General features: G+C 40.5%; 1 protein-coding gene across 7 annotated transcripts in view; it reads left to right on the plus strand.

The window, feature by feature from the left end:
* Window positions 1–12,280, plus strand: part of Khdrbs3 (KH RNA binding domain containing, signal transduction associated 3) — a 414,163-nt gene that overhangs the window by 329,148 nt on the left and 72,735 nt on the right. For all 7 annotated transcript variants that reach the window (XR_004608143.2, XM_076911441.1, XM_076911440.1 and 4 more), the window contains 2 exons: window positions 1,332–1,478; window positions 9,140–9,279. Coding sequence is in view for 6 of the 7 variants with exons in the window: in XM_076911441.1 (XP_076767556.1) it covers window positions 1,332–1,478; window positions 9,140–9,279 (287 nt within the window). In the remaining variant the exon portion in view is untranslated. The remainder of the gene's footprint in view (window positions 1–1,331; window positions 1,479–9,139; window positions 9,280–12,280) is intronic.

Here is a 12,280-nt window from a genome sequence, read left to right on the forward strand (position 1 = left end):
CCTCTGCTTCCTCCTCCTCAGCATGCTTGCTGTCCCTCTCATGTGATTTATCAGTTAAACCTTCAAAAATGTTACCAAAAGCAACCATAGGTGCTAGCTTAAGTAGCAGGTTTCCCTTTAGGTATGTAGTATCAGCATCCCATTTGCTGACCTGGAGCCAGCTCTTCCCTGATGAAACGCTTGGATATTGATTGCAGTTGATCCTTTTACTAGTTTAACATTAACCTGTATAAATTCTCAGTTAATCATGTTTGTTGATAGAGAGAGCCATTACTTTGTGTAAAAACTCACATTTGAAAAAAAATCACATTAAATTCTAACAATGTTCACTATTCTTGCAAATTTAATATGAACTCATGTTCATTTATTTGCTAAATTGATGAAACATGTTGATACCTGCCAGTGGCTACTTTTCATGTAACTGCCATGATGTTCTCATCTGTTGGGCCTTCAGTTGATGTCAGGCCTCCTGCTGTACCTTTTGCCCTCATCACTTATGTTACGGGTGCCTCCTGCCGTAGTAGGTAGCATGCTAGACACTAGTCTGAGGAAGTCTGACTTGAGCAGCCCCATGAGATGACACCATTCTAGGTCTGTCTTCTGTTAAAATCCTTCCTGATGAGGTAAAAGCATTTGCCCACTGTCAAGCAGTCAAGGTGGGATTTGAGATTTGAGTACAAAACCCTCCCCAAACAGCACATTTCCCTTTGTTATGAAGCCATGGAACAGCTTGCTAGAACTGACTCTGGATTGCACAGCAACTAGTCATAAGACACGAAGTTTGGGCCAGACATGAAAAGGATAAAGCAGCACTTCACACACCATCAGACAAGATGGGCATCCCAGGTCTGCTCTCTGGCAGTCGCCTGCTAATAAGGGAAAACCAAAAAGAATGAAATAAACTTAAAACATGGTTGGATGTTTTGTATTGTGGTGAATGCTTTGTGTCTGCATGCCTAAAACACCAAGCATAGATAGTGCAGAGATGAGCTGGGCACACAGCCAAGTCGAAGATCAGAGGTTTGTGCATAGCTGGGGCAGGTATGGGGCAGGCAGGAGCTGACAGGAATCTGCAGGTAACCAAGGGCAGATGATTCCTTATAGGCAGCATCAGGGCAGAGGAGACTATCCCAGCAGGATAGGATGCCTGTCCAGGGTTCCTGAGAACCTGAGAACAATCAAATTTATAGTTTAAAGCTACCCTGGGGTGCTGTTTGTTATGGAGTCTTCCATGACAAGCATGTGTCAAATAAGATATGTATAATTGTTGCTTGTTTTTTTTTTTTTACTATCTCAAAATGACACATTTTAAATGTGATTATCTGCTTTAGGAGGAAGAGTTGAGGAAAAGTGGAGAAGCGAAGTACTTTCACCTCAATGACGATCTGCACGTGCTCATTGAAGTGTTTGCACCCCCAGCAGAAGCCTATGCCCGGATGGGGCATGCCTTGGAAGAAATCAAGAAGTTCCTGATCCCTGTAAGTACCGCTCACTGATCAATGGCTTGTATGTTAAGGTTAAGTCTTTACCCAGGGCCTTGATGGTCTGGTTCTTACCTGTGCAGCTCTTTCTGTCAAGAGCTTCCTGTGTGGCCTGTATCATAGACCTCACAGTATTGTCTATGAGAACTCCTTGGCATAATTTCCTCCTTCCTTTAAAGCAATGGGATTTTGGGAGGATTATATACTACTACCAAGGTTATAAGGCTGAAAAGTTGGAAGAGCAGAATCACTAATTTGGATTTTGGGACTCCAATATAAGTTTTTATGTTATTCTGAGAATGTCACATAAATTCCATCTCTTACTTAGTCATTAATGTCTTCTATATGCCTGGCCTGTGCTTGTTGTGAGACATGGAGACCTAAATAACAATATTTTCTGTCCCCTGGAGGAATGTGTAGTTTAGGGGGAAATAATTTCAGTGGATTGTGAAGTATAGTATGCAGACAAACCTGTGATGTTAAGAATCAACATGAAAGTAATGATTTAAAAGGAATATGTTCCTACCTTCCTTATGAAAGTAATTTAAGTATTTTATGCTAGTGATAAAAATAGCCTTTTTTTCCTTTTTGAATGCTCATGATAAACTAAATATGTTGATTCTATAGATACTTACTATAGAAAAGCTGGCACATCTGCTAGGCAACTGTCCACAGTGAGACTGTCCTTAGAAGCCCTCCGCTCTGCTGGGAGAGTACCATATACAGGATGGATTATGATCATACCAGCTATCAAGAAACCAGATATTACATTGATACTGAAGTAGATTTAACTGTGGTTTTTCACTCAACAAGTCGTACCATGTTGAGGCCCACATTCTGCCTCAACACTTTTGCCTCAACACTTTTGGGGCTAAGTGCTCTGGTCAAGAGAGAATGTGGCTCTTGGGGCAAGAGACTCGAAGAATGGAGACAAGACAGGGTGTGATTCAGTCTCTTCTATTTTCTCAAGTCTCTCCTATTGAAGGGAATTCTGAGGTATTTATATACACAAGCTGGAGAACACAGGTGAAAACACTTTACCACGTGCACCATACAGCTGAGGTCACTAAACAGCAAAACAAGCTATGTGGGATAAACAATATATTTATCAGAGTGTGCTTCAGCTGTTATAGGCTTTTGACAACCAAGTCTTTCATCAGGGTATATGGTTCCAGATGGCTGCAAAGTTGATCTAGCCGCTTTCTGCTTAAGTTAGCTCCCAACAGTACCACTGAGCGATATCCTCAGTCATGTCTAAGAGTAGTGCTCACTGTGTGGTAGACACTTGTAGACCGTTGATGACAGTCCCTGCCCTCTAGAGTTTGTAGTTGCATATCGCATGAGGTTAGAATCCACATTTGACTTTTTCTGTTGTCCTTCTGTTGAATTCCCTAATGCAGGTCTATCTGGGGCTGTCAGTTCTGCCCCATTGATTTACAGTAAGCCTATTACAATCCAGTTATATACTTTTCCTTCTTCCTTTCAGTGAGCTTTGAAATCTGGGAGTATGGGAGTATAAATTGTCCAACTTTATGTTGCTTTTCTCCCTTTCCTTTTAAAAATTCTTAGTAAGTTAGTTCAGGCTTTCCCCCAACCTCTGCCTGTCTGCTGTAAGTCATGTTCTTTCACCAGTCCAGCTGTGGCAGGCAAGTCCAGCTGTGGCAGGCAAGTCCAGCTGTGGCAGGCAGGTCCAGCTGTGGCAGGCAGGTCCAGCTGTGGCAGGCCTCTGGTGGTTTCCTGTCTCAGAGTTGTCTTGGCTCCTTTGCATTTCCATGTTTCCTTTAGTATCAGCTCCTGACTTCTGTAAAGTTCCGAAAGGATTTTGCCAGATGTTTTGTCAAATCTGTAGATGAGTTTGGAGTTAACTTTTAGCTGCTGTCTTTTATTCTGTGAGTATCAAGTACTTCTCATTTCCAAAAACAATATTCTTTATTAACTCAAGAATATTTTGTGAGATGGACAGTCGTAGCACATGCCTTTAATCCCAAGCACTCAGGAGGCAGAGGCAGGAGGATCTCTGTGAGTTCAAGGCCAGCCTGGTCTATTTAGTGAGTTCCAGGACAGTGAAGGGTACACAGAGAAACCCTGTCTCAAACAACAAAACAACCAAAGAAAAAACCAAAAACATAAAAAACCCAAGACAGCAAAAAGGTTTTTCAGGGTGTAGCCTGGCACTTATTTTGTAAAAAATATTTCCAAATATTAACAAAAACATTTATTTTTATTTTATGTGTATGTGTATTTTGCCTGCATGTGTGCCTGTGTACCACAAATGTGGACTGCCTATAGAAATCAAAGAGGGCATTGGATCCTCTGGAACTGCAGTTTGTGAGCTTCTTTGTGGGTGCTGAGAATCAAACCCTGGTCCTCTGCAAGAGCAACAAATACTCTTAAAACTGCTGAGTCATTTGATATTTTATGATATTTGATATAGTCTAATACTATTACCAATGGACCATGTATTTAGAGGTACAATTGATTTTCTTCATATTGATTTTGCTCTGCCTTTGTGGGATATTTATACTATTTCTAGAGCATTTTAAAAAAAAAAATAGAGACATTAGGGAGATTAGATAGAACCCTAGTTTATTAGGATTCTTTGACGTTGGTGTCATGCATGCTGTTACTAAATACTGCTGCCTCCTGGCATTCAGGGTGCCTGTGATACTTTCCTTGGTGTCCTGTCTTCTTTGCCCTGCCCCTCCAGTCCTCTGTGTTTTCCTGCTAGGATGATCCTGTAGGTTTCCCTCCTTTATTCTACTAATAATAGCTCACCACATGAGTTGATTTTCGTATGGAAAGCCAAGTTTGTGCTTACTCCGTCTTTATGTACTGTCCTCTTGACTTATTGCATGGTACAGTTTACTGTAAGTTTGTTAATGTTTACACATTGGTAACCCTGGGAGACCGGCTTATAGGAAGTGTCTTTCCACTTGTGTCTCTGGTGGTGCTCTCTGTGTGGTGGAGCTGCTTTACAGTACCTTTTCTTTCAAGCCTGGAGAACTAACTTAAGTTTGTCTTGTAATGTAGATGTGTTTGTATCTTGATTTTTCTGAGAGTGAGTTTACTTGACCTACATGGAGAAGGAGAGGCTTATAAAAGTTGGCTGACAGTTTGTACCCATGATCCTTTGGCTGTGTCTCTGCATGATGCATAATGAACATGGATTCATTTTGCTTTTGTGCATGGCACTTTGTTCTTTTGCTGTGTCTTGTGTTTGGTTTTGAGCAGTTTGTCCATCCCATGCCTGTCATGATTGCAATGTGTAAGCTTCTGTTACATGTAGGATGTTTTTGCTTGTTCTTTCTTTGAGTTTTTCTTTCTCTTCCTTCCCTCCAGCCATCCGGACCTAATCTTAAGTGCATCTTGGCTCCTGTCGGGCCACTGGGGGTTTGTTTTTCTTCCTCCTTTGTCTATTTCTCAGGCAAGGGTGATTAAAGGACTTGTTTCTGGTTCCCTGGTTCCATTGTCTCCAATCTGCTGAGCAGCTTCTCCAGTGACATTGCACAGCAGTGATTTCATTTTGTCACCTGTCTTGCAAGTGTAACGTCTGGGTCCTCTTCCACACAGTTACCTTTGCTTGCTTGTCCACTACAAGCATGGTTCATATATTCTTTGTGTGTGTCTCTTCATTCATTGTTATTGAACATGCTGGAGTTTAGATAAGGTCCCAAAGCAAATATGAATTCTGAGCACTTTGCTTCCAGAAAAGCTGATATTTTGTCGTCTATTTCTCTTATAATTATGTTAAACTAAACCCACAGACTGTGCCCTTCAAACTTTCTAGCTGGCAACATGTGTATTTATGTCTTCCTATCTTGCTTTAGTTTTTTCTGACTTAGAAGACAACATGCTGTGTCCACATGGCTTAGTTGTCACCAGCGTTTGGCTAGAGGCTGTGTGTGCTCAGGGCCTGTTTAATATGAATTCCCTGTTGGTATACATTACGGAATTCAGAGAGGCCCATGTTCATTGGCATTCCCTACCTGCTGGTATTCTTTAGAGTCTCCTCTGCATAGATAGATGCACTGTCAGGCAAGTAAGCAAGGGAGCCTATCAGGATCTTGCTAGCCCATTTCTGGGCTCTATCATGATCTCCTCTGTTGAGCTGGTGTGTTGCTTCATTGGAGGTGGTGGCATTGGGCTTGTTGGTTTGCTATTCTTCCTCATTCATTCACTAATGAATTGTACTACTGTTGATGCTGTTGCTGGCATGGGGGACTTTGTCCTTTATTCCAGAATAGGAGAGCTTCTTCTCAGCAGATCAACGGGTTTTTCAAACTTGGCTGAGAAGAAGTGATGATATTCCCAGCAAGAGTGCCACAGACTCAACTTTTCTAACCTGCAATTTAGCTATTTTTTCCTGAATGATTTTATTGTGTTTCTACTTTATTGTATGGTTTAAATCCATTCTAAGACACCTTACATAGTGTGTTTTAACCATTTTCCTTTCATTGTTCTTCTTAAGGACACTTTCCTCACTTATTCAAAAATGCCATCTCTACTTCTTATATTATGGTTCTTAAAATGCATGTGATTTTGTATTTTTTCCCTGTGAGCATATGCCCAGTTTCATGATATTATTTTATTTCCACATTATATTGTTTGTATATTCCAGAGGTTATTTAGCTGTTCTTCAGATAATGACCATTACAGTTATTTCCTATTTCTTGTCTACAAGGATGCCAGGAAAACCTTGAACATAAATATTGTGATATTTTGGCAAATAATTGTGCATAGTAAGTTATTGTCAGAGAAGACATTGAATTCCAATGTTACTTTTTATTGTTGCGATTGTTCTTTTTACATCTTTTGAAGTGTATGTGTGTATATGTGCTGTATGACAGCCATGGGACAACTTTCAAGAGTGAGCTCTTTCCTTTTACCATATGGGTACCAGGGATTGAATTCAGGGCATCCATCCTCATGGCAGATACTTGAGGCAGCCTTTCCCATATTCTTCAGGCTCACATAACAGACTAAATTCACTGGGCAGAAAAGTACACACATGATTGTATGTACATGTGTACATACATAACAGACATGCACGCACACACACACACACACACACACACACACACACACGACTACGATCCTAATGCTCTTTCTACTCTGAACTACTGACAAAGTGTACATGTTTCAATACTTTTATTTTTCACCCAGAGTTAAAGTTTAAGTGAATCTGTAAGCCATCATGAATGGCTTGGTTGTAACTCTGGTTGCATCGCACCTGCCCATCTGATAGTACAAGAGTTAAACCTCCTAAAACATTCTTAAATTGCCTTAAAAACACGTGGTCATACATTTAATCATTTAATATCTGTGTATTTTAAAATAGTTTTGCAAAGATATTTAAAGTGGGCTACATTGTAACACTGAACCTAACTTAAAAGAAGCGATTTTAACTTCAGTTTTTTAAACTTTTACTGGGGGCTAAATAGTGCTTCAGCCATGATCTTTTAATCGAATCTATTTTTAGCATCTATAACTGAGTATCACACCTCATAACAATTTTCTACAGGGAAGTATTAGCATTTTTCTAGCACATTTTATTTAGAATGTGCTTTGCAAATTATTTATTAATCTTCACACATTTTTAGCAAAATGGCTGATAAAGATCTTAGCAGTCTTATTTTAGACAGTTTGGAGTGATGGACCCGTGCAGATGACAGCTCTGAGGCAAAGAGCCTCAGATAAGTATGGGGAAGGGTCTGTGCATACCAGTCCCATCACACTCTGAGCTCTCCTGCTAAGACCATGGCTTTCATCTGTTGCGTTCTTCTCCTTCAGATGGTATATCACAGGTTTTCTTCTCGATGGTGCCCATGGGACTCCTCTAATTCCATGGTGCCTACTTATTTTTTTTGCTTGATATTTGGGGAAAGGCAGGGAAAAAAAGACGAATTTTTATTTGTAAATGTAATGTTTCCTTCAGATTTTTATTTCTCGATATAAATACTTGTCCTGAATTCCCTGTCTATGCTGAAATGTGCTCATGGTTTTCTAGTTTGTGGTCCTCTGATGACCTTGAACCTTTGATGCCTCCATCAGTGAGGGCCTCTTTGTAGCCAGACATCACTTGAAACTCCTGCCTTCACTGTGGCTCTTATGGCTCCTTCACCTCTATCTCACTGAGATGGATTCTGTTGTCTGCCTTCTCCATCCATCCGCTCTGGTCAGGGGTGGCTTTCCTGTGAGCGGGTTCCCAGAGTTCTCACTTGGCAGTGTGATAGATTGTAACACAACACAGATCTTGTGTGGCTGCACTCAGTGCATTCACATTCTCCTGCCCATTTGCAGTCTGAAGTTTTGTGCTTTCCAGAACATAAATTAAGTATATAGTTTGCTCCCTAAAACTTGTTACAGTGTCTCAGCAACCTTTGTTCTAATTATATTTAAGCTACCTTTACAGTAACAAGTCTTTGCATGATTTGGGTTCTGCTTTCTCTTGAAGAGTCTTTATTTATTGTCTTCATAATTTGTCCATATAATATCATTTTTGATTATTTACTTTTTTATTCATTCACTCACTCATTCACTCATTCATTTATTTTTGTGATACTCTTACTTGTGTTCCAGGCCTGGAACTCACTGTAGCCTAGGCTGGCCCTGAACTATGGATAGCCCATCTGTCTTAGCTAGTATCTCTGGTTTCTGGAATTTAATACTTGAAGTCTTTTTTTATCTCCCTCTCTGGAGCTTTGGACCACCACTCTGGTGACTGGATCTCCCTCAGATGGCCCCTCTTGGAGAGAAGCTCCTTTGGCTGTGTGCAGCTTAATCGCACTTTCTTCTTTGATTGTAAATGTTTCTTTTTATTACAAAGCAGTGATGATAAAGTTTTATCTGTTTATTCTGTGGTTTTGTTAATTATCAAATGGAGTTGAGGAACATTATAAAAAGAAAAGAAGCAGGATAGAGTCCTGGTTTCAGAGTTTAATGTGTGGAGAAAAATGTACAGATTTTCCAGAAATCTTGATTACTTACCAAATTTATAAATCTGGACTTCCTTTGCTTATACAACATTTTGGTTAGTGATCATTATTTTCAACTTGGCACGAGTTAGAATTAACTATAATATGAGCCTCTGAATATATCTGTGCTATGATTATTTTAATAATCTTAATTATCTTAGGTGAGGTGGGAAGACCCATCCACTGTGGGTGGGACTATTCCTTAGGCATGGGATCCCAGAGTTTGTGTGAAAATATTGAGCTAAGTGTGCATGTATGTATACTATGGTCATTGCTCTCTATCTGATATGGATGTGCTATGACCAGCTCTCTCAGGCTTTTCTATCAGACAGTATGCAAATGTTTGGTAGTGATGAGTGAATGGAACTGTAAATAGCAATGCCTATGTCATAGCCACGTGGCCTTGTATCGTTACAGATAACCCAAGTGGAAATTTTTCATAAAAAAGGAGAGACATTAGCTTACCTGTAATTTTAGTCTGTGAGTGGGACAGGGGAATAGGGGAACCCATGGTTTTCTTTAAAAATAATAATAAAAACAAAAACACATTTTCATTTTTATTTTAATATATTTTCTGTTTTAACTGCTTTTCTGACCTTATTTTCTAAAAAAAAAAAAAAAAAAAAAAAAAAACTTGCTTTATATTCTAAGTGCTTTTCCATTTGCAATATCTTTTCTGTGCAGGACTATAATGATGAAATCAGGCAAGCACAGCTCCAGGAATTAACGTATTTGAATGGAGGTTCAGAAAATGCAGATGTCCCAGTGGTTCGAGGGAAATCTACTTTGCGTACAAGAGGTGTAACAACACCAGCAATAACCAGGTAGGTATTATTACTTTTTGTTTTTAAGTTAGCTTGCCGTTGCAGCAGTTTGAAAGTTGCTGTCATTAATAGGTAGACTATTTGTTAGTATATCTTACAAACCTGCATTCAGACATTGTGATTTCATAGTCATGGGGTTAACTTAGATGTGAGGAAAATTGAACTTAAACTTAAACTTTTATACATACTGTACTACTTCCTAATAGTAGTTTGGCATATTGTTATTCTCCCCAGCACAGATTCTACAATTCCCTGAAATGAAGCTTGGTTTTAAGTCAGTAAGTACCAAAGGTCTCATGAGAGGAGGATCCTGTGTACTTACTGACTGTGAGGATACCCTGTGTGTGTACTGACTGACTTTAAGGATACCAAGTATGTGTGTATTGACTGTGAGGATATCCTGTATGTGTACTGACTGTGAGGATACCCTGTGTGTGTACTGACTGACTGTGAGGATATCCTGTATGTGTACTGACTGTGAGGATACCCTGTGTGTGTACTGACTGACTGTGAGGATATCCTGTATGTGTACTGACTGTGAGGATACCCTGTGTGTGTACTGACTGACTGTGAGGATATCCTGTATGTGTACTGACTGTGAGGATACCCTGTATGTGTACTGACTGATTGTGAGGATATCCTGTATGTGTACTGACTGATTGTGAGGATCTCCTGTATGTGTACCAACTATGAGGATACTCTGTGTGTGTACTGACTGACTGTGAGGATACCGTGTGTGTGTACTGACTGACTTTAAGGATACCCAGTATGTGTGTATTGACTGTGAGGATATCCTGTGTGTATGTATTGACTGTGAGGATATCCTGTGTGTGTACTGACTGATTGTGAGGATACCTGTGTGTGTGTACTGACTGATTGTGAGGATATCCTGTGTGTGTGTACTGACTGATTGTGAGGATACCCTGTGTGTATACTGACTGACTGTGAGGATATCCTGTATGTGTACTGACTGATTGTGAGGATATCCTGTATGTATACTGACTGTGAGGATACCCTGTGTGTGTGTACTGACTGACTGTGAGGATACCCTGTGTGTGTACTGACTGACTTTAAGGATACCCAGTATGTGTGTATTGACTGTGAGAATATCCTGTGTGTGTGTTGACTGTGAGGATACCCTGTGTGTGTGTACTGACTGATTGTAAGGATATTCTGTATGTGTACTGACTGATTGTGAGGATCTCCTGTATGTGTACTGACTGTGAGGATACCCTGTGTGTGTACTGACTGACTTTAAGGATACCCAGTATGTGTGTATTGACTGTGAGAATATCCTGTGTGTGTGTTGACTGTGAGGATACCCTGTGTGTGTGTACTGACTGATTGTAAGGATATTCTGTATGTGTACTGACTGATTGTGAGGATCTCCTGTATGTGTACTGACTGTGAGGATACCCTGTGTGTGTACTGACTGACTGTGAGGATACCGTGTGTGTGTACTGACTGACTTTAAGGATACCCAGTATATGTGTATTGACTATGAGAATATCCTGTGTGTGTGTATTGACTGTGAGGATACCCTGTGTGTGTGTGTACTGACTGACTGTGAGGATATTCTGTATGTGTACTGACAGATTGTAAGGATATCCTGTGTGTGTGTGTGTACTGACTGTGAGAATACCCAGTATGTGTACTGACTGAGGATAGCCTCTTTGTGTACTGCCTGTTCCATATTGGACAGTTCCCTGCCAGTGCTGAGCACAGTGTTAGGCAGCAAAAAGGTCTTTGAATGCCTCTGCCTTTGTGTGCACTGTCAGACCCAGGCTGCTGAAAACTGCTGAGCTGGCACATGGACACAAAGTTTTATTTCTGTCTCTGAATTGTTGGTTAGCTTATAATAGGAAAAAAATGGTTCAAAAAAAGAGTTGGCTATTTAAAATCAGTAGAGAAAAGAGAAATTTTTTGTTGATGAAGTTGTTTGTGGGGGACAGTGTTTCCCCCGTCCCCTACCCTGGTTCTGGGACTACAGCCTGCACCACCATTGTTAGCTAAACGTTTCTGTTAAGCTGAGAACTATATAGAAATCTCTCTTTCAGATAGAATATATGATGGAAGTTAAAATAGTATTTATTTTCTATTTCTAAGCTCATTTGAGGAATGGAAGCTACTTCCGGAGTGTGCTAATTCAGAGCTATTTGTGCAACCGTGCTGTAGGCCAGGCCTGCGAGCATGAGCACTGGGTTCCTTCAGAAAAAGAAGCTAATAAGCATGGCTGTGGATGAGGTGTGAGTCACTGCGATGCTCAGCAGATGAGAGTGCTTCTGTCCACCTTTTGGTCTTGCTTGAAATAATTACTTACTTGCTGTAGTTTCCTGTGGTCACCATGACTGACTGGCACAAATCTGGTACCTTTCAGGTAGAGTTTTTGTTTTTGTTTTCTCACAGAAACACAAGCCAGATGTCCAAATCAGTGTCACTAAGCCAGGGATGAGGTTTTGGCAAGGAATCAATCTTTCCTTTGTCTCTTCTGTTCCTGGAGACTGCCAGGGTTTTATGATCTATGGCCCCATCACTCACCCGTCATCCATCTTCACGGTCTCTTCCTTTTGTCGTTCCTCTCTGCCTCCCTTTTGTAAGAGGTGTGTAACTGGATGGAGGGTTTTGGTAATCTGGTGTCATCATTCCATCAGGCCTTCTATAATTAACATGCCCTGCACAGGTTCCCAAAATTGAGGCAGCAGAATAGTGGTCAGCCTGACATTACTCAGCCTACTGCAGTTTCTAGTTTTATCTTCATGTGATGAGAGCTAACACATTTGCAGTATGTCACATGCAAAACAGTATGTTCAGTAGGTATTTATGAAAGTCTTCCACCTTGTCGTGTCCATGCATGGCCACTTCCTGCTGCCTGATTAGGGAACCATGGTAACAGTGATATTAAACAAGGTGTTATACTGCCTGTCCTGCTGCCTGTTGCCATGTGGGGCAGGTAATATGTTTTGTGCAACACTGTTATATGCACAGATACAGACTTCCCTTT

The sequence above is a fragment of the Arvicanthis niloticus genome, chromosome 13 (genome assembly GCF_011762505.2).
Source record: "Arvicanthis niloticus isolate mArvNil1 chromosome 13, mArvNil1.pat.X, whole genome shotgun sequence".
In the NCBI taxonomy this organism is placed as follows: domain Eukaryota; kingdom Metazoa; phylum Chordata; class Mammalia; order Rodentia; family Muridae; genus Arvicanthis; species Arvicanthis niloticus.